This window comes from Stenella coeruleoalba (genome assembly GCF_951394435.1).
Source record: "Stenella coeruleoalba genome assembly, chromosome: 14".
NCBI classification, from domain to species: domain Eukaryota; kingdom Metazoa; phylum Chordata; class Mammalia; order Artiodactyla; family Delphinidae; genus Stenella; species Stenella coeruleoalba.
The window spans coordinates 70,365,758-70,392,751 of NC_137160.1; the positions used below are offsets into that span (position 1 = coordinate 70,365,758).

General features: G+C 52.6%; 1 protein-coding gene across 1 annotated transcript in view; it reads right to left on the reverse strand.

Moving 5' to 3' along the window:
- Positions 1-26,994, reverse strand: part of MYO18B (myosin XVIIIB) — a 221,992-nt gene that overhangs the window by 57,049 nt on the left and 137,949 nt on the right. Inside the window, exons 34-38 of the mRNA XM_079941940.1 lie at positions 11,989-12,102; positions 10,451-10,567; positions 9,584-9,667; positions 8,503-8,640; positions 5,992-6,177 (exon numbers count right to left, since the gene is read on the reverse strand). Of these exons, the coding sequence (XP_079798066.1) occupies positions 5,992-6,177; positions 8,503-8,640; positions 9,584-9,667; positions 10,451-10,567; positions 11,989-12,102 (639 nt within the window). The remainder of the gene's footprint in view (positions 1-5,991; positions 6,178-8,502; positions 8,641-9,583; positions 9,668-10,450; positions 10,568-11,988; positions 12,103-26,994) is intronic.

The window sequence follows — 26,994 nt, forward strand, 5'->3', positions numbered from 1 at the left end:
CAGCCTGCAGTGAGCTGAGGTGTCCTCCCCAAAATCATATCCACTTGGGACCTCAGAATGTGACCTTTTTGGAAATAGGGTCTTTGCAGATGTAGTTAGTTAAGATGAGGTAATACTGGATTAGGGGAGCTTTAAATCCAAGGCCTGGTGTCCTTATGAGAAGAGAGGACACAGAGACAGGGCAGAGAAGAAGCCCATGTGAAGACGGAGGCAGAGATTAAAGTAATGTGGCCGTAGCCAAGGAACGCCCGGAGTCCCCAGAAGCTGGCAGAAGGAGTCTCCCTTAGAGCCTTCCGAGGGAGTGGCCCCGCTGACACCCTGACTTCAGACTTCTGGCGCCCAGAACTGTGAGACAACACACCTCTACTGTTTTAAGACAACCAGCTTTCGGCAGTCTGTTACAGCAGCCCTGAGAAGCTAATACACACCCTCCTTCTTCCCAAGAGGAGCCAGAACGACTGTGTGAGGAAATGAGAGAGAAAGAGAGAGAGAAACCACATGTCCACACCCAGTCAAGTGAGAACTTGTCCAGCAAGAGAAGCAGCGGGAGAGAGCAGGTGGCAGTGGGGGGAGGGAGGGGTTTTGTAGCTGGCGGCCAGTGGAGGAGCTGCAAGGAGAAAGAAGGAAGAGAAGTAAGAAAGGCGGAGGTGAAGAGTCTGTGTTTACATCCCGATATGTGGGTTTATCTCTGCCTTTCTGGAGATCTGGACATGGCCCACCACACGGCAGGTGTGCCCTAGACGTTTGCTGAATGCAGGTCAGAGACGATGACGAGGCTGAGACGACCACGATCAGACGGCTGCTTGCGCAAAGCTGCTGGCCAACACTGCATCCTCCATGCAATCTTCTCCATGTCTCCCGGTTCTACCAAACCACTTCCTCCTTTGCTCGCACATCCCATCCTATACCAGAAGTATTTAGAGACACATGCATCTCCTCCTCTGGAACTTGAGGTCTCCAGATGCACAGTCCCTGGTCCATTCACGTCTGCATCTCCCATAACATCAGGCACAGGGACGGGTACATGGTAGGATGCAAAGTGTGTTGATCTGAAAGTTCCAATTTTTAACATAATTTTTGAGCTGTTCTCTCAAAAGGTAAAACTTCAAAATGCTGTGGAAACTATTCATTCAGCAATTTCTGAGAATCTACCTGTGCCTAACCCTGAACTGGACACCAAAAGTCAAATAAAACCCACACCCCTCTCTCAGGTGCTCCCTGTCTAGGAAGACAAGAACACAAGCAATGACAATAACCCGTATGAATGGGGTGAGCACAAGGCGATGTGGGAACACAGAGGAGGTACGTGACTTAGTGACAGGTGGGGGTAACAGGGAGGGCTTCCTGGAGGTGAGCGCTGACCTGTTCCAGGCTGAGCAGGCGGGCAGAGGGATGCAGGAGAACAAAGGTGACGAGCCCAGAAATGACCTGGCGCTGGGGCCTGACACCTTTGTGCTTGAGTAGATCACGCGAGGTGACGAGAGGCAGACAAGCAAAGGCAGAGGAGGCTACAGAGGCTAGATTTCTGCGAAGAAGCTGAGGCTCTGCTCTGGAGGCAGTGGAGAGCCATGGAAGATTTCTTAGCAGAAGAGCAACACAGTAAGATGTGTCCCTTCTAGAATGACCTTTGGCAGGCAGGAGCCAGAGTGGAGGAACAGTGGGGAGCCAAGATACAAGGTAACTGTACAAGCCCAGACCAGAGGGGCTGCAGATTAAAACAGAGACAGAGGACGCGGGGCTGGGACTGGAAAGGATGGATTTGAAAAATACCTCAGTAGGATAAAATCAGCAGGTGTGGCCATTAATCTGTATGACTCAGAGACAGATGGGCCACCGTGATTTCTAGCTTGGGTCACTGGGTGCTGAGCGAAGAGTGAGCAGAGGCACCATCTAAGGTTTTCAGGGGAAAGTTAAGACTACAGAGAGTCAGGCCAAGGTGCTGAAGGGTAACCCGACAGGTGCAGCCGCCAAAGCCAGTGCATCTGGCTGAAAGCCGGCAGAGGGCAGGCCTTCCTGCCACCCTCAGCTCTAACTCTCCCAACTGTCCTTGACCGCCTTGGTCACCCTGACCTGGGGCTGAGGTGGTTTCCCCTGAGCTCTGTTAACTATTGAAAAACAACAGGATATAAACCCACGGATAAGCTGTCTTGCCACCCCAGTGGAAAAGGGACTTGGATGACTTAGAGCCAGAATATTCTTCTCTCCATAATGGTTCCTGGAGTCGCCAGGAACAGTGCATTTACGAAAATTAATGGCAAAACCTCATTTTTCTGCTTTCTGGAAAGAGAAGTTCCCTCGGCGGGGTAATTGATCCTGATCTGGACATGCCGGTTCGCCAGCCCGCGGTATAAATCATTCACACGGAACAACCTGCGGCCCTTTAAACCGACACCAACAGTGACAAACGGGACAGGGTGGGACAGGCGGAAAGGAACACCGAGGGGAGATCCGTCAATACCCTTCCCGCTTCTCACCAGGGCCCAGAGTGTGGAATCCTTTTTGGGGTCTCCACAGCAGAGCCATTTTTCGGCAGGGTTGGGTTGGGGGGCAACGTGGTGTCCCAGTGAAAGCTTTGGCACTGGACACGCAGGGAAGCCGATCCCAGCTCCGCCACTCCTGACTCTGCAGCCCTGGGCCAGGCGCCCCTTGCGTCCATACCTGCTGGGGCGACGTGAGTGTGAAAGAAGATGACATCTGCAAAGAGCCTAAGCCCAGAGCAACTCAGTCAATGTTTGTCCAAGGAATGAAGGAAGGAAGGAAGGAAGGAAGGTATGCTTGGCCCAGGGAGCTCAGAAATTCACTATCCCTCCCAGAGAGATGTGAGCTTTAAAAATAGAAGATGAAATGGGCAATGGTTTACTCAAAGGAGTGATTTGTGGTGATGACCGGGAGCATGATGCCAACTGGTCTTCTAGGAACCCTCCAAATCCCAGCACACAGACCCTTGTTTTGCCTGTGAAATCTCTGAGCGACCACTGCAGAGAAACATATAAAATACACAAGCGATGGCCTTGGCAATATCTCTCCCTTCAGCACGCGCTCCTCAAGGGTGAGGGTGTGTCTTGTTCCCTGTTGGTCCCCAACATCCAGCACTGGGTTTCGCCCAGAGTAAAACCTAGGGATAAAACCAATCGCATGAACGAAAGAACCAGAACCCTGACTGACTGCCTTGCAGGTGAAGTTTATCGAGAACACAGGGCACAGAGAAGCTCCCCCCTTCCCTTACAGGGGTAGGGTGGAGGAAGGGAGATTGGTGGCACAGACATGAACCTGAGAGGTGAGATGTCACCTCCTGGGATGCCTGGAAAAGTGCCAGGATGCCACGCAACGGGAGGGGCCTCACCAACAGCGTTCCTCTGAAAATGACAGTGTTCACTGAACTCTCCCACTGAGCAGCATTCTGTCCACACTGTGAGTGTGTAAAAATCAGGGACGTTTATGATTCCCCGCCCCTCCCCTCCAATGCCCATCCCCGTGCCAGGCCCAGAGTTGGTGTTGAATGAATAAATGGATAAATGAGAAAGTAAGAAAATATGATATCCTCTCCTCCCCCAGAGGAAATATCCCAGGGCTCAAAGGCAAGGGGCCTACTTGAGGGCAGGTCGGTTGGTGAGCTCGGGACATCCCCTATTAGGACAGGTCTGCCAGCCTAACACTGTCCCCGTGAGCCCTGCCCATGCACGGAATCACTGCAGAAACAACCGGCTGTGGAAGAACACGCCCTCCCTCTGGAGTGGGCCGAAGGGTGGCCCCCAAAAGTTACGTCCTCCCAGAACCTGTCAATATGGCCTTATCCAGAAAAAGGGTGTTTATGAATGAAATTAAAGTAAGCGCCCTGAGATGAAATCAACTTGGATTTAGAGTGGGCCCTAAATCCAATTACAGGTGGCCTTAGAAGGCAGATGGGTATCTGAGACATACACGCACAGGATGAGGAACCATGTGAAGACAGTGGCAGAGACTGGAGTGACCCGGCCACAAGCCAAGGAACACCCGGAACCACCAGAATTTGGAAGAGCACAGAATTCTGGCCTGGACCCATCAGAGGGAGCATAGACCTGCCAATACTCTGATTTCTGACTTTTGGCCTTCGCAACCGTGAGAGAATAAAATTCTCTTGTTTTAAACCACCCACTTTGTTTTAAACCACCCACTTTGGAGTAAATTTCTAAGACAGCCCTGGAAACTGATACACTGCCCAACCCCAAACACACCAAAATAAAAAGAATAGTTCAGCCTCGGTAAGCTTACCCAGAATCTTACGATGAGAAAACAGAGAAAGATGCAAGTCCCATTTTAGCATACACATAAGCTTGCTTCGCAGTTTTGACCCGTATATGGGGGTTGCATTATAATCTTTTCCAGATTTTAGGGCCTTTAAAGATCCGAACATGTCCCTGGGAATGGGGGTAGGGACAGGAAGGTGGGAAGAAAGGGGAGGAGGGGAGAGGAGAGGAGGGAGAGGGAGAGCGAGGAAAAGAGCAGAGGGGAGAGGAGGAAAACCACTATCTGATGTGATGGGAAAGCCTGGTGTCCGGCCAGTTGAAGAAGACATCGGAGGAGGAGTGCTGGGGATGTTCTCTCGCTGCAGCCAGAGATGGCAGGAGGGGACACAGCTGCAAGAGCAGCAGGGCCGGTTAATGAGGAAGTTAGCCCGGCAGTTGGAAGAAAGAGCCTTTCCCTCTCCCAGGGCCAAGGCGGGTGGAGGTGCTGCCAGTCACGGAGCTTGGATCTGTCTGGGAACCTGGGTCTGTGCGGAGCCTCACCTCATGCCGACACGACAGCCGGGCTGCTGGCTTGTCAGGGGCAGAGCTATGGGGATGGCACTGGCCGCGGGAGGCAGTGGCCCGGGAAACACACTTGCTGCAGGAGGACAAGGTGGTGAGACCTGTCACCAAACCAGAGTGGACAGGGCAGGGAGGAGATGACGACGGTGACTTAAAGCCCTCTGGGCTGAACGGCAGCACGTTCTGGGTTGTCTCAGAGAAGGCTCTATGGTGGAGGGCAAAGGGGGTGCCAGATGCCCCCCAGGCTGCAGAAGCGGAAACCTAGAGGCTCGGGGATATCTGGGCTCGCGGGGAAAAGGAGGAGTGGGCACTCTCAGACGCTCTGTGATCCCCGCAGGAAACTGTTCTCAGAAAAATACAGTGAACACTGGAGAAACCTTCCCATTGGGAAGGAAACAAATTTTAAAATGCACCTTGGGCCACACCAGGGGACAGGCATGGCTTAGTGAATAAAAGTAGAGACTACAGAGTTGGGCAGACCTGGGTTCCAAGTCTTACTTGCACGTGGCCTCAGGCAGGTGAATGTACCACTCTGGGCCTCAATCTGGCACGTGTGTCCCCGTGCCTCAGTTTTCCCATCTACTTCACAGTACTGACAGGAAGATTTAAATAAGAAAGGTTTAACTCAGAACCTGGCACATAGCCAGTGCTTAATAAATGGTGGGTTTAGCATGATCTTTTTTATCTTTTATCTTTGTGGTTGCTGTTAACAGCCCAGAAAGACCTCTGACATTTACAAGGTATGACCTTGACTAATTATCTCAGCTCTGTCAAGCCTCAGTTTCCTCATCTGTAAAATGGGATAATAATACTGACTTCACAGGGTTATTATGATGCTTACACGGCATTATGGGTGCTAAGACTCCATGCAAGGGAGACATTTAATAAACATTGGTTCTCTCCTCTTTGCACGAGGCCGCCCTGCCTCTGGAGGAGAATGTGTGAGGCAGGAAGAGAAAGTCCGGAGTCTGAGACACAAACATAGCTGGAAGTCATCCTGCAGGAGTGAATGCCACTGGCTCACTTTGGACCTGCCCCTGGCCATTAGCAGCCCACGGCAGTGTCGGCTCACAGCCCATCCCCTTCCGGTTTCTTCCCTGCTTCCGGTCTACCCCCAAAGGCCCCAGGGACCAGGCCCTGAGGCTCCCATTCAGAAGGAAGGAGGGCTCCCCTCCTGAACCCTCCATCACAGGACCACACTCACCAGCTCCATGCACCGCTGGCTGGCCTCGACCTCCCGCTGCACCAGCTCTTCCATGTCCGCCTTCAGCTCCTCCAGGCGCCGCTGGTAATACTGGCTGTTCTCCCTCTGCTGGGACTCGGCCGTGGCTGCCTGTGAGAGCTCCTCACCCATCTTCATCAGGCTGTCCCGAAGCCGGACCACCAGGACCTGCAGCCCGGGCAGAGAGCACACGCCCACCCTGGAGTTAGAAGCCTGGGGCCCGACACAGGATGCTCCAGAAAGAAATCTTTTACTGAGTCTCTGTGCGTTTTTATAAAGTAATCAGGGTAATAATCCTGATTTCTGGTACAAGAATGAAGGAAACATAGAAAATGATAGCTGCTATTCTGAAAGGCAGTGCAGCTTAGTGACAGATGCTGAATTCATGTTCTGGGTTCAAATCCTACCTCTACCTCTTCCTGGCTGTGTGACCTTGGGCGGGTTATTAACCTCTCTGAGAGACAGGATGATGTCCGGGATGCTGTCAGGGTTGAACATGTTAAGTTACGCGGAAGGCTTAGCTTGGTGCCTGGCACACAGGATGGGCTGGGTAAGGGCTGGGAATTAAGATTTATAGCGACCTTCATTCAGCCCAAGGTTTGTGTGGTGGAGTGGCACGGTGGAAAGGACACTATGCCGGCGGTTCCAAATCCCTTCCCCAACATGGATTCTGGTTTCCCGATTTGTAAAATGAGGAAGTTTGAGCAAATAATCTCCCATAAGCCTGAGCTCTAATATTTCATGACATTTTTCTTTGTGTGTGTGGGGGGGGGGGGTAGAAATCCACAAGGACACAATGAAACTATGAATAGAGAGAAAAGAGCCGTGAGCATCACCAGTGCTACAGAAAACCAACCCAAGGGCTGTTTTGCAGAATTCATTAGTTGGCCAACAAGTCTGGAACCAATCGATTCTGATGGGTAAATATTCGAGCGATGACATAAAATGCAGCCCACATGAATATCTTAGGTCCCTGCTAAGGACTCTGAGACCCTTTCTGGATCAGAGACTGAATAATGGCCTAAAAGAAAAGCTATGATTTGTTTCCTCTTTCCCCTTTCAACTGGAGTTTAGCAACGGTTTCAAAGGGCAACAGGAGGGTCATAAGAAGAGTGGTCCTCCAATTGTGTCCCCAAGGTACCCCATCTCAAGGACCTGGGATTCTACTAAATTCCAATAATGATGGCAGAGGGAAAAGCGAATTTGGAGACAGAATCTGCCATTTAAAGTTACTCTACAGTTGTTTTCTTCTCTGCTATCACTTGACCATGCTAGAATCAAGAAAAAATGATATGTGATATAGCTCAAATTATGTATTTAGTCATTTAAAATATAGGAGATCAAAGTTTCATGGTGATCTGCAGAGACGATTATGCCTTGAGGGACCCCTTGAGCAATTCCGAGAAGCACTGAGGGCCAATGCAAAGAATTTTTCTCTGGTCTTCATCCAGAGCAGCCTTCTTAGAGACCAAAAGCCCAACAGGGAAATGGGAGTAAATGTTTCAGAATGAGAAGAGCAGCCTCTCATCGCTCAGACATACCGTCGCCCCCTGGCTGCAGGGAGATTAGAACCTGAGACCAGGATGGAGCGAAGGTCAAGAGTCAATCTCCTCCCGTCACTGACACTACCTGGCTTTATCTTGAATAGCTCGCCTGACTTCTCTGGGGCCATCTTCTCATTCTATCCTGCATGCCCCATGGGGCTGTGATGAACATCATGTGGAATAGCTGATGTGGAAGGTTTTGGCAATGGTGATCTCCTCGGTAAATGTCCCATGCCATTGGTGTACAGAGCTAAATGCAAATACAGTCACTGAACTCCACCCCAGCCCATCCAAGTCTTACCTGTCCTTCAAGGTCCAGCACCAAAGCCACCTCCTCCTATAAGCCTCCCTGATTCCCCAGCCTGAAAGGACCTCCATCCTCCAAACCTCACAGCCCTCTCCTCCTTAGTATGCGTATTTACATACATATCTTAGCCACATCTCCTACAAAGCTCTATGCTTCTGGAAAGCAGAATCTATTTAATACATCCGTCTTCCACACACCCAACACAAAGCCTAACACACACTAGGGGCAAAATAAATTTCTGCTCAAAACAAGTGTCGGGTGCATACGCGGATGAGTGAGTGGATGGAGATGGGCAGAACTGGATCAATGGATAAAAACATGGACTGACAGAGGGGTCAAGGTCTGTAGGGGAAAAAAAGAATAGAGGAAGAGAAGAAAAAATAGAGAAAGGAAGAAGAACAAATGGAAAAGGGGGATGATGGATGGACCAATGATGGTGGATGGAGATGGAGACAGAGGAGGTGACTAGGCTGAGTGAATGGGGAGCCTGTGGGACAGGAAGGAGGGATGGAGGAAGGGAACTCAGGAGATGGATGAGTGATACAGATCCAGACAAAGGCATATGAGTGGGCAGGTGGATGGAGTTTACGTGAAAGCCCTCATAGCTCTAGGCCTGAGCAATATTTACACGCCAACAAGTACCTCAAATCTCTTGATCTGCACTTTCTGGAACCCCGTCTTGTTCTCCAGGTCACAGATGACCGCCTCCTGCCTGCTGACGATGGCTCGGTCCACGGTGGACTGCTCCAGGTACTCAATGCGCATCTGGGCCACCTGCAGCTGGGGACACACCCAAGAAGGCCACTGACCACGTGGCAGCCCTGAGTCCCAGAATCGGGGGTCCCAGCAAGACCCAGCCCCGGGCCCATCCACGCTGCTCCTTCCCCGCTCAGGTGCACAAGCACGAACTGCTGGATCCCAGCTGAGGACCCCACACGGGGCGCTGCCCCTTCCTGTGCCTTCAGCTTCCAACAGGCCTTCCACTCAGTGCCTCTCTTACCTCTTCCTCCTGCCCTGATGAAACACCAAGCCAGTCAGTGGACAGTGAGCTTTAGCATCGAGAACACAACCAAGAGCAGGTGTGGGAGCCAAGCACATATTTCGGGGTTCCAAACCTGGCTCCCCACTTTCTAGCTGGGTGTGTCGGGCAAGTCAGTGTCTTCCCTTGAGGCTTGTTTCTTCATTTTTGTGTGTGAAGGAGATCAGTGCCTGGTACACAGCAAGCACCCAGCAAGTGGCCACTCCTGCTGTCATTTTTGTTCCGCTTGCTGTCACTCTGTGCCCAAAGATACTGCTGGAGACTAGCTCACTCTGACAGCCACGCTAAGTGGGCACACACAATGGTTCTAGAAGAGCTTTGAGAATTTCATGGATGATAGCAACCCACTAGGTAATGAGGGAAATTTAGGGGTGTTTGGAGGAATCATGACTTCAAAGGAAGATGTCACAAAGGATGACCAGACCCTTCTCCTTGGAGCCATTTCTCAGGGGTAGACATCCTGCACGGAATCCCTGATGAGCCTCACTGCGTGGGGCATCTATGGACCCTGAACAAGCATGGGTAGGAGTGTGTGTGTGTGTGTCCTCTCTCCCCCTCCCCCCCCCCGTCTCCCCCTGCTTGGGATTGTCCTCAATCCATCTGTCATGCAACTGACGCTGAGTGAATGAATGAATGACAGTTCCCAGGATCCTCCCCCACAACACGGCGACTCTGAGCACGTACTTGTTCTTGAAGCTTCTGCTTCTCCTTCTTGGCTTCCTCTAGCTGCAGCTGCAGTTCCTGGATCTGCCCAATGTCGGCAGCAGACTGGTAAGATGAAAAATGTCACATTGAGACCACAGGCTTTGCTGGAAGTCCCTTCTCCCCCTGCCCACAGATGTCTACGTGTCACAGAGCATGACAACAGCTGGTTCTAAAGGGCACCTCACATTCTCCCCAGTATCCCTCATCTCGGTGTGCACCCAGTCACTCCCACCACACAGGCCCTTAGCTTCGGTCAACTGTCCAGCGCTTTACTGTACACCCTTGAGAGCCCAGACAGAATGAGCTGGCTGCGGCACCAGGACCAGAATTCTGAGGGAAGAGAACTATTCTAGGTCAGGTAACTGGGATTCTAGACCTGGATACCAGCCTTGGCAAGCCACAGAACCACTCTGTACCTCAGTATCCCCATCTGTAAACTGGGCTGATAGTCTCTGCTGAGACCCTCTACATAGGGTTTGTCCACAGATTAAAATGAGGCAATGGAGGGTAAAAGTCCTTTAAAAATGAGCTGAACCAAACTGTTGAACGCGACTTCCCCAAAGAAAAGAATTCCAGAGGACAGGAGGGCCTCTAGCTTTCTATTTTCCACAGGTATTTATTATTTAAATTATTTATAATGGGCATATGAATCTACTGCTTCTGTAAATGAACAAATAAACTTCCATTCTGAATGAAAGTAAGTGTGATTCACAGTTGCTATTTACCTGTGTAGCACTTATCCCTCCAAGGTCCTAGCACCAGGGAGTGGCCCGACAACAGCACCTTCTCACTGTCCCCACCTACCCCCCCAAGGCCACCAAGGCTTCTTGCAGCGGCAGCCACTACCTGAGCAATGAGGTCCTTGTGCTTCTGCATGAGGTCATTCAGGTCCTCCTGGTCCTCCTCGATGTGCTTCAGGAGGTCCGCCCTCTCAAACTGCAGCCGGTACAGCTGCTGGTCCACCTGCGGCGGCAGGACGATGGTGGGTGAGAGAAAGGGGGGTAAAGGGGGACTACAGGGGGCTGATGAAGAGCAAAGGCGGGGCTGGACTTCCCTAGCGGTCCAGCGGTTAAGACTCTCCGCCTCCAACGCAGGTGGCGTGGGTTCAATCCCTGGTCGGGGAACTAAGATCCCACATGCCGTGCAGCCAAACAATTTTTTTAAAAATTAAAAAAGAAATTAAAAAAAAGAACAAAGGGGGACTTGCCTGTGGGTGTGTCAGGTGAGTGACACAGGCAGACCACGGCTGTGTCAATGAATGCTGTGTGTGTGTGTGTGTGTGCTGGGCCTGTCTGCGACTGCGTGAATGCAGCATGTGTGTACGTGAATGGATATATGACCGTGTAAGCCTACCTGGGAATCTACATACATAGAGTTTAAGTGTGCATGGGGCATGTGTGTCAGTGATCTCAATAAATATGGCTGAAGTTAAATGTATGTCTTACCTATGAGGCCATTTATTTTATATGTGTGTCTGGTGATTCTGTATGTGAGTGTGTACATTCATCCCTGCGTGCGCATGTGTGTGATGTTTGCGGGCAAGTTCCCCTTGATCTCGCACAAATAAAATCTGGGACAAAAGGGCCGATGGGGATCTTGAGAAAAGCTTTTGCCAATAAATCTCTAGCTCTGTCTAAACTTCGGATTTCACATGTTGCGTATAAATTTGAGCCAACCCTGTACATCCAGACGGGGCGCTTAGAAACCCACACCCAATCTTCACCAACATAACAGATCCATAGTATATGTTCATTTGTTCCTGTTCAGTGCTGAGCACACAGCAGGCCCATTACAGATGGCTGGGTCTCTCTTAGGAGTGAGCCCAAGTGGGCCCCCAGGACTACCCTTGGCTCTTAGAAGAAAGGATGTGAAGAAGTAGCCCAACAATGGTGACCAAGTGCTCTCGGGGGTGTGGTGTGTGTGTGGGGGTGTGTGTGTGTGTGTGTGTGTGTGTGTGTGTGTGTGTGTGTGTGTGTGTGTGTGTGTGTGTGTGTGTGTACAGTAGGTCTACAATAGATGGCTGGGAGCTGCTTCCAGTGGTGGGCACAGTGTGGGCTCACAATAGATAGCTGTGCTCCCACGTCAGGTGCTGAACGAACAACAGGCGCGTACTGGAAGCATCCGCATGGGGCTGAGCACACACTGGGTCCACAGCAGGGCTCCTGGCCTCCCTTCGCACAGGTGAGCACCAGCTGACCCCCACGTGTGCCCTTACACCTCTGTAACGCTCAGCTCTGAGTAGGCTGCCTGTGCTCTCGGAGCGTCCAGCACCCAGTAGGTCTACAATGGATGTCTGTACCTCCAAGCACAGTACAGTGAGTGCCCCGGCCCCTCCTCTAATGTTGCGCACACAGTCGGCCCCCCACCCCGGGAGGGACCGGTACCAGGCTCTTGCTGCGGGTCATGCTCTCCAGCTCGCTGTGCATGTTCTCCAGGTCGGCCGTCAGCGCCTTCTGGGTCTTCAAGGCATCCTCACACTTGGCTTCACTCTGCTGCAGCTGGACCAGGCAGGAGGGGGAGGGGAAAGGGAGAGAGGCCTTGTGACACTGTCTCCTGGAACGTCCCTCCCCTCCAGCCCAGCCCGGCCCCTCCCAGGCAGAAGAGTACTTTACAGGCGACGCCCCCCTCTTCACGGGTGTTCATCAACCCACAGAGGGGGAAGCAGAGGTGTTTGCAGTAGGGGTAGCTGGGTTCTGAGCCCACTCAAAACTGAACTAGCACTGCCCCACGAAGTAAAGCCAGGCCACCCCCAATTCAGGGCCAGGAGCGAGTCCCCAGTTCCATTCAGCAGATATTCGCGGCCGCCCCTCAGTGCCAGACATGGGGCTTGCACAGAACAGTCAAGGTGGCCCCTGCCCTCCCGTGGGGGAGACAGGCAGGGACCGGGAGTGACAGGGCCTCTGAGGGCACCAGGAAGGGGAGGGTATGGGGACCCCGGAGCACAGGATGGGGGCTGGGAAGCCTTCCTGGAGGAGGTGCGCACAGTTCGTTCAGTGGGGACTTGCCAAGTAGACATTTTTAACCAGAGTTGTGAACCCCTTTTAAATGGTAGGCAAAATATTGTGTGTGTGAGCATTTCCTGGTACATGACTTTCACTAGATTCTCGATGGTTAAGAGCCACTGACTCAAAGCTTCTCCTCCTCACTCTCCTTCTCTTCCTTCCGTCCACATGTACACAGCAGGCCTCCTATCCTAGCAAAGTGGGGCCGTGGAGATAGGTACAATGACCTGTGTGGCCCCAGAAGACATTCTCCCCCGGAGAGAACACATTCACGCACGAACCCTAAGTTTGTTCTGCGATTGAGTTTCCCCCTGATTTCTGAACCCTAGAATCTCCAAGCAGAAAACCACCTCATAAATCACTGAAGGCAAACACTTGAGGTTCAGAGACGGGTGGCATCTTGTCTGAAGTCACAGAGCTACAGGAGCAAAGACACCACTTGTATCGTCCAGACCAGCTCGCTTTCTCAACTGCCAGGCCACTGTCCCTCCCAAACAGTAAATGACATTAAGGCTGGTGCTAACAGGGGAAAAAGAAAAGCCAACTCGACCCCTACTGAAAGGACATGCACGCAATCTGATCCCCGAGGCCACCCAGTGAAGGGGGGCGCACTGATTTATGAAAGGAAAATGAGGGGGCCAGGGCAAAGGATGCCCCAAGGACAGCTGGCCAAGGCGGGGCTCTGTGGGGAGAGTCCGCCTGGGACCATTTTCATCTTCCAAACTGGGCAGAGAACATCTTCCTCGGAATGTCCAGGAGCTCACCCCAGATGCCAGAAGAAGAGTAACGACACGGGAGGTGGGGAGCAGGCGGGCTGCCGTTCGTTCCAATATCCCCTGTCAGTCCTCCTGGCAGATCTGGGAGGTGTGCACTGCTAATACCCCCCTTACGCGGGCTGGGAAACCGAGGCCCCAGCCTCCTCCCGCAGCTTCCCCACACGGCACCCTAATCCCAGCCCCACCCCACTGCCAGCAGCCTCAGCCCACAAAAGCCCCATCTTCAAGGCGCCAAGGAAAGCGTATTTCTGCAGCTGAGCTCCGTGCTGGGCCTGGGAGGAGGGCTCGGTGGCCCGTTTCCCTCAGCGACTGGAAGGGATCAAGACACACTGAGAAAAATGATGTGGAGCAAGGGAGGTGACTGGCGTTGTTAGAGCATAATCGACAGAGGAAATGAGAAGTCAGGCGCAGTCTCATCTTCCCCGCAGGCGACTCCAGGGCCTCTGGGAAGGCCGGGGGCGGTGGGGGGTGGGGTGGGCTGGGGATGGAGGGCTGCCCAAAGCCAGCCCTGGATTCACGCATAAATCAGAGGCCTTGCTAAGGAGGGGCATTTAAACTAAGACCTAAATGATGCAAAGGAGACAGCCAGGTAGAGCTTTAAGTGGAAAGGTGCCCTGAGTGGAGGCAACAGCAAGTGCAAAGGTCCTGAGACAGGAACAGGAAGGAACTCGGTGCTGCAGAACAGAAAGACAGCCAGTGGAGCTGGCCAGCTACACAGAGGCGGCCAGGAGGAGGCGATGCTGAGGAAGCGGATGGGGATCACATGAGCCAGGACGCAAAGCTTAGCTTTGTCTTTAGTCTGTAGGAGAACCACAGCTGCTCTCTGGGGACCGAGGAGGAGGGTGGCATGATCTCCCTCTGGCTGCTGCGGGGACGAGGGGCTTTGGCGGACAAGAGTAGCAACAGGGCAGCCAGAGAGGATGCTGCTGTGGTCTTCCAGGAAGAGGGTGGCGGAGGTGCTCCAGTCGGAGAGGAAGGAGAGGAAGCGGAGAGAAATGGAAGGGTCTGCACAGGGCGGTGTGCAAGGAACAAAAGAAATGGGCAGGCAGGAGCGGATGGGCCAGCGTGGGAGAGGATGTCAGATAACTAGCAGTGGAGGGGAGGTGGCCGGCGGGGCCCCGCTGCCAGGCCAAGTTGCTCGGCCCAGGGCCAGGAGGCAGGCGAGAGCCATTGTGAGTAGCTCGACAGGGCAGAGCCGATAGACAACAGCAGTGCCCATCTGCTGAGCGCCCCCTTCAGCTGAAGGAGGGTTTCATCAACATGATGCCGCTGGATCTCTGGAGAAAGAAGGCTCTATTTTTATTCCCATTTTACAGATCGTACACCTAGACATGCTCTTTCCTTTCCCCAGTCTCCCTGGAGCAAGCAGGGAGAGGGACGATTTATCCCCAGGCAGAAAGGAGCGCAGAGACAGCATGCAGGCAGTGCAGGGCCTGCCGGCATTAGTCCTAGCTCCCACCGGGCTGGAGAGAGGACTATCTCGGCCCTGATGGTTTGGGCGTGAGTGGCCACACCGGCTACTGTTGCCTGGGGACCATTTCCAGGGCCCTGGGCTCTAGCTGCCTTGCTTCACAATAGCACCACAACACCTCTAGGAGAAAGGCGCCACCGTGGGGACCAACTGAGCTCGGAGGAAACTGAGGCTCACTCAGGGGAAGCAACTTGCTCACAGGCACACGGCCGGCAGCAGAGGAGCCTGGTTGTTCCAACTCCAGGGCCCAAACCTTAACCACTGGGCTCCGCTGCCCCCCATGGAAAGCCACTCTCTGGAAAGAGTAACATGGATTAAAATAAAGAGAGAATTCCAACTGCGGAGAAGACAGCCCAGTGGCTTGGTGCTACCCTGGAAGCCACTCAAGCCGTGTCACAGTGACCTGAGCCAGGCGGGGACTGTAGAATGAGAGGTAGACACATCAGGAAGAACGGACAGAACTCGGAGTCTGAACCCACGTGGCGGCGCCGAGGAAACACATCGTGACCGGAGCCTTCCAGGGACGCGTGAGTTCATCCCAAAGGGAAGAGGCAGGAAAGCAACCCGTGTGGCAGCTGCTAAGCACCAGGTGCACCACGAGCGGGGCCAGAGCGTGGGCACTGGGGCCACACCTGGGGGGGCTGCCTCTCGAGCCAGTCACTGAACTCACCACGCCTCCATTTCCTCATCTGTAGAGTGGGGACGGTCACATCCTACCACCCGTGCGGGATAAACCAGTGACAACGTGAGCGTGCTTCGCACAGCACCTGGCACTGAGAAAACGCCAAAAAAAGCAACGGTGGATGTCGCTGTTGTTTGTCTCCTTCAGCCCTTAACAGCCTGAGAAGTGGGGACTTTTAACCCCGTGTTAGAGGTGAAAGTACCAGAGGCCAAGTGAGCTGTCAAGGTCACAGGGCCAGGGGGAGGCAGGGCCTGGACCACAATCCCAGGGAGGGCTTTTAGGCTTCCTGGCAGACTGGGATGTATGCAGGGAGGGTGCCAACCCCAGAGGCACACAAGTCAAGCAGGCCCAGGTTTTTGCTGGACCTGGGGCTATTGCAGCAACACTAGGAATCCCCCAGCCCGTGGCCTCCGCCGGGCAGGCCCGGGATTGCTGCTGGCGAGCCGTCCTAATGCTGAGCTTTAAAAATTTCCATTTATTACACTTCAGGGAGCAGGAAGAAATACAGGCCATCTCGGGCTGATCTTCCATTATGGTTGACGTGGCGTTAAGAATAACTCACTGCACATTATTTCCGTATTGGGGCTGTTTGACGTTTTTATGAAGTCAGGTGGCAAATGGTGTCAGGGCTGAGATCAGATCCCTCAGTGGTGCGATGCTGCCGCCGCTGCTCTAACAGTGTCTTCCCGGGAGGAGGTCCGCTGGAGCAGTCAGAGAGCAGCCAGCTGACAAGCGACTCCCCAGGAAGGGTTCTTGGGGTCCCACCTCCAGCCCCGGCAGCCAGCCTGGCTATGAGGATCCCACACCCCTTTCAGCTCCAAGTCACCACCCAGTCCCCATGGACAAGCCCTCCCAGGTTCCAAGCAGACCTCCACAGCATGGGGTGGGGAGTGCTGGGGGAGACAAAGGCCCCCCGGGATCTCCATCCCTCTCCAGACCCAGCGTGGGGCGGGACCCACACGGGCTCTCAGTGACACAACTGATTTGATTTTCGTACAAGTTCACGTTTTTCTTTCCTTCCGTATCTTGTTTCTTGCAAAATCAATACAATAACTTGAAAAGTATGTGGGTACAAAGCACCAAAATGCCTTTAACAGCCAGAAACTCATCTCCCCCTCGCACACGTCCGGTCACGCTACCATTCACTCACTAGATCAGCCACCCTTCCCCAGGGGCTGCTGAAAGGCAGGGTGTCATTTCCTCCCCAGCCCCTGAGCCAGGAGCCCTCTACCAGATGGACACCTTTGCGCATGCACGGGGGGTGTTGAAGCTCTGGGAACATGTGGCCTGGGGACATGTGGTGAGGTCCTGACTCTTGGACCAGTGTGGGAGGACACTGAGGGTCCTCAAAGCCTGAGCTCTGGGGGGCAAGACGAGACGAGCGGCATCCAGGCTCGAAGCGCTGCAGCGGCCCGGGGGGCTGCCGTGCACATGGCTAGGAGCCTGCGCTCTGACACGGTGCCAGGCGTGGCTCTGCCGTCACTCATTTAACCCTGACGACAACATGTGGAACTAGGGTCAATGGCCATTCTTGTTGCTACTGTTGAGGAAACCGAGGGGTAGAGGGTCACCCCGGTACTACGGGGCAGAGCTGGCAAATGGAACCAGGCAGCCTGGCCGCCAGGCTCTTATGCTGCACTCCCATGACAGCAGTGCCCACCACACGCGTTCCAGAGGGAAAATCTAGTGATGTGACTGCACACGCCTGCTCTCATTTCTTTTGACAGCAGCATCCTATCTTCTCTGCAAAGAATGTCCACCCCCCAAATGTCCACGATGGGGCCAACCCTCCTCCCTGAAGCCCAGAGAAGATGCATGCAACTCAGCCTAGGCAGGCAGAGCACCACCTCCTGCTGGCCATAGTAGTTGGTCGTGGGACAACAGCACGACTGACACCAGGATTTTGTCTGCGACTACGGACACAAGATTGGCTCTTTCTGATGCAAGATATAAGCTTGGAGTGTCTGGGGACCCTCCTGCCACCAAGAAGGAAGAGATTGCCTAAGAATACAAGGTGACATCAAGGTCCTTGAGGCAAGAGACACATTCTTGATGACATGGTTGGAGCACCTAGATCCAGCCAAGCCTGAAGGCAATCACAGCCTCAGAACTTTTGGCCAATAACGTCCCTTTTTCTGCTTGAGCAAATTTGAGCTGGGTTGCTGTTACCCAGAACCCAGATACAGGCTGAGTGAACAAGTGAGACGAGCTGATACACACACAGGGTCAGCCACAGAGTAAACAGTCAGAACTGCGGTGAGGGTGCTTGCTGATGCTCTTCCGTCACAGGCTGGATCAAATCTCCCTCCAAAACCCTGTGACAGAATAACAAACATCTGTTTAGCTATTCTGTGTATGGATCCCTCCTCAGAGGGGGATAAACAGTCCCCCTTCTGGACTGTTCAATGGGGAGCAGAAGGAGGAATGGACCTCTTCAGCACCAACCGTATCAGGCACGGTATAGGCCTTGATGCTTATTATGACCATAGCCCACAACAGCCCTGCAAGGGAGGAATCAGCCTGGGCAGGGGAGTGACCTGCCCAAGGTCAGAGTCAAGTCCATGAGACACTAAACCCAGGCTGTTTCTGGGCCACCACCAGCCCCCTCTGCACACAGTCTTTTTCTATTGCTGAATTCATCTCAGGCGTTCTCTCCCCAGCACCCACCCCCTCTCATTCAGTGGGAGGGCGATTGAGATTCCCAGCACACAGACAGCAACTACAAACCAATGAATAGCATTACTCTCCTATGCAATGCCATCTGCCCGCTTTAAATACCTGGGTAAAATGTTTGCTCTGGACTTATTAAGCTACGAGATGAGTAGGCTCGACACACGGAATGAGGTGGGGAAAGAGGGAAAATTCTGATATTTCAGCAGAGCGGTTAGAACCTGGATTTCTGGGTCTGATTGAACAACTCCGAAGATTTAAAAATACCACATTGCAAACGCCACGGGGAAGTGCTCTAAGAAATGGTGGCTTTGGCAGGCTGATCTCAACACATCCCAGGCCTCGACATCCCATCAGTGCACTTGGAAGAGTCAACCTTCAGTAGGAAGGCTTTCCCTGAAGGGAATCACCAATATCTCAAACTACAGACAGCCCAGATAGGGAACAAATTTAGTAAATGCAACATATTAAAAATGTCAGGTCAGACCCACCAATGGTCTCTCCAACTCAGAAGCTTGATGACAGTGGCCTCAAGGGAAAATGCCTCAGACCATATGGTGATTACTCTCTGTGTCCTTGATCTCCAACTATTTGGGCATATACTAAACATTCCATGATTTCCCTTACGTTGTGCTAGACAACCGTCGCTTATGGATGCACTGAAATGCCTTCTGAGGATTTACCGTTTCTATCATCTTCATCTTCAGAGCAACAATCATCATGATGAGCAGTGGAAGAATAACTGCTTTCTGTGGATGCTGACCACGTGTCTGTTCACTTGCAACATGTACCGCGTCTATGAAGTACACAGTTTCATCTTCATTTTATCGATGAGGAAACTGAGGCTCAGAGAGGTCAGTTAATTTGTCAAGGTCACACAGCTATTAAACGGTGACCGGAGCCAGGACATGAACTGAGGTCTCTTTTAAACGCACGGCTTTTCCTTGTAAGCCCTGTAGCATGTGCTTACCACCTGCTGAGTAAAGCAGGTCTCCTTTTACTTGTTTTAAGTCTGTTTCTTTGAGGGTTTAGGAGTCCTTTCTAATTTTGTATCATAGGATCTAAGGACGGCACAGGTCCTACATGATAGAACAGACTTCAAGAATTTCCTTCCTGACTTCCCTCTGGTGACAATGGATTTGTAACACACAGGTGCTCTCCAAAGAGAGAAAGAAAAAAAAAACAAAACACCTGGAAAAGCAGAATAAAATACTCAAAAAAGGTTCTCCCTGCCCTCATCCTATTCACAGCCCCCTCCTTTTAAAATTATATTCCAGCTCTCCTCTAAATAATCAGTACAACGTCTGAGGGCCTCCACGTCTGTCTTCCCGCTGGACAGCGGGCTCTGGAGGGCCACTGGGTCTTGCTCACCTCTGGGGGCCCACACAGTAGGGACGCCACACCCACGTGCTGAGGCAAGGCCGCGAGGGCAGCTCAGCGCATCACTGAGCCGGCCCCTGTCAGCGGGGCTGCCCACGTCTGCAGCCTGAGCTGCCCACCACCCACGGCGGCTCGCAGGAGCCCCGAATGCCCCTCGGAGGCCACCCGCTGCCTGGCCGCCCCCGGCTCCTCCCGAGCACAGATCTCTGACCCCGATGCCAGCAGGTGTCCAGAGAGAGGCTCCATGGGAAGGACAAGGGGCGGGGGCAGGACCCTGCCTGTAGGAGCAGATGAGCTGGATGGGGAGAGCAACCACAGACACGTTCAGCAAACCCCGGGGCCCCGAGCAGGGCCCTTTCTGTAAAGCTGGAAGGAAGTCTGTCCAGGTTACACGGGGGCAACCCAGTCAAGGCCCAGCTTCCGGGTGGGCAGGGCAGAGGGTGTTCTCATGAGACTTCCCTTTAATAAAAGGGTTCTTTTGCACACACAAAAATACACACATACTTGAAAAGCACCAGGAGAGATTAAGTCTTCCTTCCTCACTTTACAAAAGAAAGCTCTGAAGCCGCCCACCCTCCCCACCTGCTTGAGGCAGTGCACACTGGGGAGGGGCTGGATGGCCTCCAGGGGTACACGCTACGGAAATGCACACACATGTGCCTCCCCCATGTAAGAGAGCGTGGGGAAACGTTCATAGCAGCTCTATTCCTAACCAAAATCTAGATGACTTATTTGTCCGTCAACAGCAAAGTGGCTAAACTGTGACACAGTCTCATACACCAGCAAGGAGAATGAAGCAGCTGCGACACACGGTAACATCAGCAGGTCTCGTCTATATCAATGGAACAAAGAAAACGAGACACAACGCGAGAACAGGCGGAGGACGGGAACTCAGCCAAGGGGTAACATGAGCGGGTGAGTGACCGAGGAACAGCTTTTAAATGCGCATCTGGTTCACTGGCTTCTCCCCTAAGCCTACGGGTACCTTTCGACAACAGGTCTTACGGAGAGGCCCAAACTACTTAGGGCTTGAGGCGCTGGCTCTACGGTGACCAGCTCACCTGTTTGCCTGGGACTTTTTTGGTTTTAAAATCAGAAGTCCCGTGTCCCGGGAACACGCTCAGACCCACACAAATCCAAATGGCTCTGAAGTGAAAAACACGTAGCTTCAGATTCCAGGGCACCCAGATGGAGGAACCTTCCAGCACACAGCTGGCCTGAACTCTCCCAAAATGCCAGCGTCATAAAATACAAAGCCAGACTGAGGCTCTATGGACGGTATCACGAAACTGAGCACAGGCTGTTAACACGTTCTAGGTTGGATCCTGAACAGGGAGAAAAACTGTTACAAAGAACATCAGTAAAACAACAGGCAGAATTGGAATAGTCAGCAGATAAGGTCAGGGGTCAGCAAACTTCTCCTTCAAGGACAAGCCAGACAATATTTTAGGCCGTGCAGGCCGAGAGGCGAAACTGAAGTATACGTGCAGGTACTTATCTAACTGTAAATGTAGCCGTTTGAAAACGAAAACCATTCTTAGTTCTCAGGCTGTAATAAGAAAAACAAAAACAAGACAACAAAGAAAAAACGGGCAGCCTGGGCTGGATTTGGCCTGTGAGCCATAGTTCACTAACCCCTGCATTAGAAAACAGTATTTTATCAATGTTAAAATTTCCGATTTTGATTAGGGTAAAGGGACCTCATGTCTGTAACTTGTTTTCAAATAATTCAGAGAACGTGATTTAGTGAGAAAATGATAAAGCAAATGTGGCAAAATGTTAAAAAGTGAGGGCTCTGGGTGAAGGATCCAGAGAAGTCCTTTGAATTATTTTTGTCATTTTTTGGTAAATTTGAAATTCTTTCAAAGCACATTATTTAAAATACATCCCAGTTGCCCCCCAAACTCTGTGACTTTGGGCAGGATTCTCACACGCTGAGCTTCCTCCCACATAAAATGGGCCTAATACCAGCTGCCTCCTAGGGAGACTCACCCCAGCCCATGGGGCCCTATTCGCGCACAGAGCACTGCTGTGTGCAGACACGCTTCTGCACTCTGGCCCCAGAGAGGAAAGGCCCCTCTACTCATGGAGCTCACTGCATTCAAGTGGGCTGGGGGCATCACATTCGGTCATGACCTCTAAGTGCTTGGCCCTGTGCCGGGCACGGTGTAGGCCACGGATGCTTGCCATCCATGTTCCCGTGGTTATGACTACCCTGGTGGGTGGCCAGGCTGCTCTGGGGGCCTGGCACTCCACAGCTAAATAGTACCAGGCCCTCTGGGAGAGACGCATAGACGGTGCTCCCCGTCTGCAACGAAAGCAGCCTTTCCCCACATCATTCATCACAGCCTTGGAAATGTCAGCGTTTGTGGGGTGAACAGGCTCCTGATAATCATGTTTTTAACCAATTACAATTTGGACTTTATCTCCTCTGACAGGAGGTTACGTTAATATTGAATCAATTCACTCCAACACAATCTTTTGTTAGAAAAGTCTCTTCAAATAAAACATCCAGGCCACCTGTTCTGTGGTTCCGGGCTGGAGAGAAGTGTTCCCTAAGCGCTCGCTCACACGAAAGACTCCTGTCAGGATCGTCCTCCCAGAGCTTGCTGGTTACCTTCAACGTCTCATGGAAGCGCGGGTGACACCTGGTGACCACCATCCTGATTAAGGGCACTGGGGATCCTCAGTCGTCTGCGCGCTAGCAGGGACCACTGGGGGTTCACTGTGTGAATATGCACCAGGCCTAACGGCCCACCTGAGGGACACGGAAGCCGAGCTGGAATCCCCCAGTGGAGGGGCCTACAGGAACACTGGGGCTTCCAGACGGGCTGGGAGAGCCCAGAGTGGGCAGCAGGCCAACAGGAGGTAAACTGGTAGTTCGGGGTGCTGGTTATCATACTGCCAGGGGTTGAAGTCAGACTCTGCAGGTTCCAGTCCCACCTCAATCTCTTCTCACCTTTCTGTGACTCAAGCAAAGAGGTAACTGTGACAGAATGATCTGGACTGTCCTGGGGGAAGCCCAGGAGCTCGTGAGAGAAAGGAGCTGGGCCCCTCCCCCAGACCCTGGAGGTCAGAGATGGCTCCTAGAGACGAGGCCCAAACCCAAGTTCGGAGGATGACTAGATGCCCGTCAGGCAAAGAGGTTTCAGCGGGAGAAGTGAGTGTCCGGCAGAAGGCATGGCTTGGTGTGGGGACCCCAAGACGGTCTAAGCTGCTGGTCAGAGGTGACGGGAAGGTAGGAGCTGGACTGTGCATCTTTAAAGGTCACGTTGAGGCTCGTGGACTGTACTCTGAGGGCAATGGGGAGCCGCTAGTGGATCCCGAATGCAAAGAACCATGACTGTATTTATATTTTAAAAATCTCTCTCCAAAGATTAGGGGGCAGAAAGATTGCTTGGACAAGACCAAGGCCAGCAGACCTGAGAGAGTTCCAAATGAGAGGTGCAGGTGGTGTGTGATGAGAGGGGAGGAGCGAGGAGGGGCTAGATCCCAGAGCTCTTCAGGGGGACAATGGCCGAGACTCAGCAACGGCTCTGTCCTCAGGAGGAAGGGGGAACACGGCCCCCTGGCATGAATTAAGTAAACAACTGAAGAGCTCAGTGCAAACTCTTCTCCATTTAACAAAACAAAACAAAAAAAGCAAATAACATAGTTCCTTTTGGGAGGAGGCAAAGGTCAAGGCGTGAATCAAATTTAAACAAAAAGCCGTCACTGCCCGGGAGCAGACACAACCTTCCACTTTCTCCTGGGAGCCAGGTGCAGGCATCTGCTGCTCACAGATGTTATTTATGCACAGCGATTATCTCAATGATATATCTTGCTTCTGTCTCCAGATTAGTCTGTTTCCAGTGGAAGCATTCCACGGGAATTAATTAGTACTTGCTCCTGAAGAACAGGTGTCATTAGACCCACCCCACACATGGCCTCCTCTACCTGTCCACGAGGTCTTGTGAAATCCTGGGCCCAGGATCCAAAGTCTTCCACCAGCTGACTCCGGGGGGTGGGACGCAGGGGCCAGCTCTACATTTAAAAATCATTGTCTTGTAGTTTTCAATTTAGAGAATTCCTTTGAATCCAGGGTCTAGGGTTCTTTATACCAGCCCAATAGCTGAGAATATCAGGCTCTTTTTTTTTAGGTAAGAAAAAGGAGTCTCTGAAAGGCAGGGTGACTTGCTCAGAATCGTACAACTAATTAAGTAGCAGAGGCAGGATCTGAGCTCACAAGGTGTGTGTCTTTCCTCCAGGAGTCTTCCATGTTTTATCCCATAGTCTTTAGCCTCAGGTGTTAGCTGAGACGGAGCCAAGTCTCCCAATGGAGGGAAACTGGGCAGAAAGGGCCAAATAATCTTGTTGGGATTCTAGACGGTAGGGCAATGGGCAGAGGGGAATGCCTGTCCACCCAGGAGGAAGGCAGGGGCTCTGGGAGATGCTCTGCCTGGGGGGACCCTCCCAGGCCTCTGCTTGAGCCCGGCATGCCACACATCACTGCTTCAGTTGGGCCTAGAATCCTGCTGGGTTTTTTTGTTTGTTTTGCGGTACGCGGGCCTCTCACTGTCGTGGCCTCTCCCGTTGCGGAGCACAGGCTCCGGACACACAGGCTCAGCGGCCATGGCTCACGGGCCCAGCCGCTCCGCGGCATGTGGGATCTTCCCGGACCGGGGCACGAACCCGTGTCCCCTGCATCGGCAGGCAGACTCTCAACCACTGCGCCACCAGGGGAGCCCCTGATGTTTTTTTTTTACAAGCACTTCTGACCGTGCCCTTCCCTGCTCTGTAGCTCTCTATGGCTCCCTATCACCTTTGGGATAAAACCCAAACTCCTTAGTTGGGCTCACTAAACCGTTCATGAGCTGACTCTAGCCTCGCTGACCGACATTACCCTCCCTGCCCTTCCTCGGGGAACGCTGCACACCAGCCACACTAGGCCAAGCGTTAGATGCTCCCTGTCTCCTCCCGCCCCCGCCCTGGTGCTCCCTCCCACAATGCCCATGTCCATCTCACCCAGCCAGCCGTTCGTTCCCACCTGTAAGCAGACAGCTGAAGCCACCAGCTCCTCTCCCACAGCTAAATCAAGGGCATCCCCTTCACCTAAACCCCAACATTCCCCCAGGAAAGATCTCATCACCCTGCTGGCCACAGTCTGCTCCTAGGTCGGCCTCTTGCCTAGACTGGGAGCCCCTCTCGGGAAGGGTTCTTCCTTATCCCCGCAGCCTGGCCTCGAATTTGTCCCGAGTGGACACCTTATCAGGATCTGCTGAACGCACACAGTTCACTAACAGGTGCTTTCAAACGCATTCCCTCATCTTTGCCCTCAGAGAGAAAACCTTTCTCTAGGTTACCCGGCACCACGATTAGCGAGCTGTAGAGGCTGCAGAGGGTGTTCAAGCTTCTCAAGCCTTTGGGGGCTAGACCTCATCGCCCCCGACCCCCACAGGCGCCTGGGACACGAGGCGATGACGACGCTCCGCTTCGGGACAAGGGCTCACGGAAGTCCTGTCACACGGCGAAGGTCACGACATTAGCAAGTGCAGGATCCAGTTCTCCTGACTCAATATTTAATGAATTGTAAAACTGGTTGAACTAGGCTCTGTCATACTAATATAACCTCACCATCAGTTTTCTCATCTGCAAAATGGGCCTATGCCATGGAACTTGAAAGTGTGTTTTGAGGGGTAAACGAGGCCCATGATTCCCAGATTGTGGTCCTAAGACCAGCACTGGAATCCCCTCATGCGACTGTTGAAAATGTAGGTCCTGGGTTTTCCCTGGTGGCGCAGTGGTTAAGAATTCGCCTGCTGATGCAGGGAACACGGGTTCAAGCCCTGGTCTGGGAAGATCCCACATGCTGCGGAGCAACTAAGCCCGTGCGCTACAGCTAATGAGCCTGTGCTCTAGAGCCTGCAAGCCGCAACTACGGAGCCCACGTGCCATAACTATTGAAACCCACGCTCCGCAACAAGAGAAGCCACCGCAATGAGAAGCCCATGCACCGCAACGAAGAGTAGCCCCTGCTCGCCACAACTAGAGAAAGCCCACACGCAGCCATGAAGACCCAACGCAGCCAAAATTAAATTAATTAATTAAAAAAAAAATGTAGATCCTGGGCCTCAATGGGAAGAAAAAACGAGGAGGGGGGCCTGTAAATCTGTGATTTTTAAACAGTACTTAAGTTATCGGATGTGCAGCCAAGTTTGGGGACCCCAAGAATTCCAAGGAAAAGCCCGATACATAGTAGGTGGTTGAAAAATGTTAACATCGTGGGTACAGAACTGGCAGCGCTGGCGGCATTAAGACATACGCTGCTGTGTGCTGTTGGGTAAATTACTCAACCTCTCAGAGCCTGTTTCCTTATTAGTAAAATGGGTCAAAAATAGCAATGGCCGCCTCCTAGGGTTCTGGTGAGGATGATCTAAGTCACGCACTTCCAGCCGCCACACCGACCAGCTAGCAGTCCTGTCAGCTCCAAGCCAGCCCCCGCTTTGCCTCCTCTCACCATCCCCACAACCATTTAACCCAGGAGACCCTCTCCTCCAGCCTAGAGGGGTATCTAGCCTCCTAACGGCATGCACTCATCCCTCCTCAATCCCTTCCCCACACAGAGGAGTGATCCTCTGAATCCGATTATGTCACGCTCTGCTCAAAACGTCCCGACGGCTTCTCATCACCCCGGGAATAAAATCCAAACCTCCCAGGCCCCGCACGTTCTGGTCTCTGCCTGCTTCTCCTTCTCCCAGGGGAGTTTAGCTGATCACCCAAGCTAAACGAGACCCCTTGCAATTCCCTATTCCCTTTATTATTTATAATAACCCCACTTATTTCCTTTACTACCTGAATTAAGGTGTGGGATATTTCTGTTTATTTGTATCATTGTTTGCTTGTCCTCTTTTCCAGCAGACGTCAGTTTCAAAGGGAGAGGACCATGCCTGTCTTACTAACCGTAATATACTTAGACCTAGCACATCGCCTGACACTCAGTAGGTGCTGCATAAATACTGAATGAAGGAATGAATGGAATAGTCCAGCACCATACCCAGCAATGAAGACACAGCCAGCGGCAAAGTTAGCTCCCTCTCCCTTCCCCCCTCCTGGCTGCTCTCCCTGCCTCTGTCCCTGGAGGCTTCACGTACGCGGGAGAGGAGAGACAGCAATGCCCAATGTCATCGCTACTTTATTTGATTAGCTCTGACTCTGGCAGGCGGGACACGTGCGCTGGGAGCCAAAGCAACCGTACCCTGACCTCTGGTCCACACGATCCCATCCTTATAACAATTTCCATGACAACAGCAACAGAAAGCCAAGGCTGTGAATTCTCTTTGATAGGAACCGGATGCAGAGATGGGGAAGAAGGACTTTCAAAAGAATGAAGCTCTTTGATTCAGCTCAAGGCGCCTTCACTAAATACCACT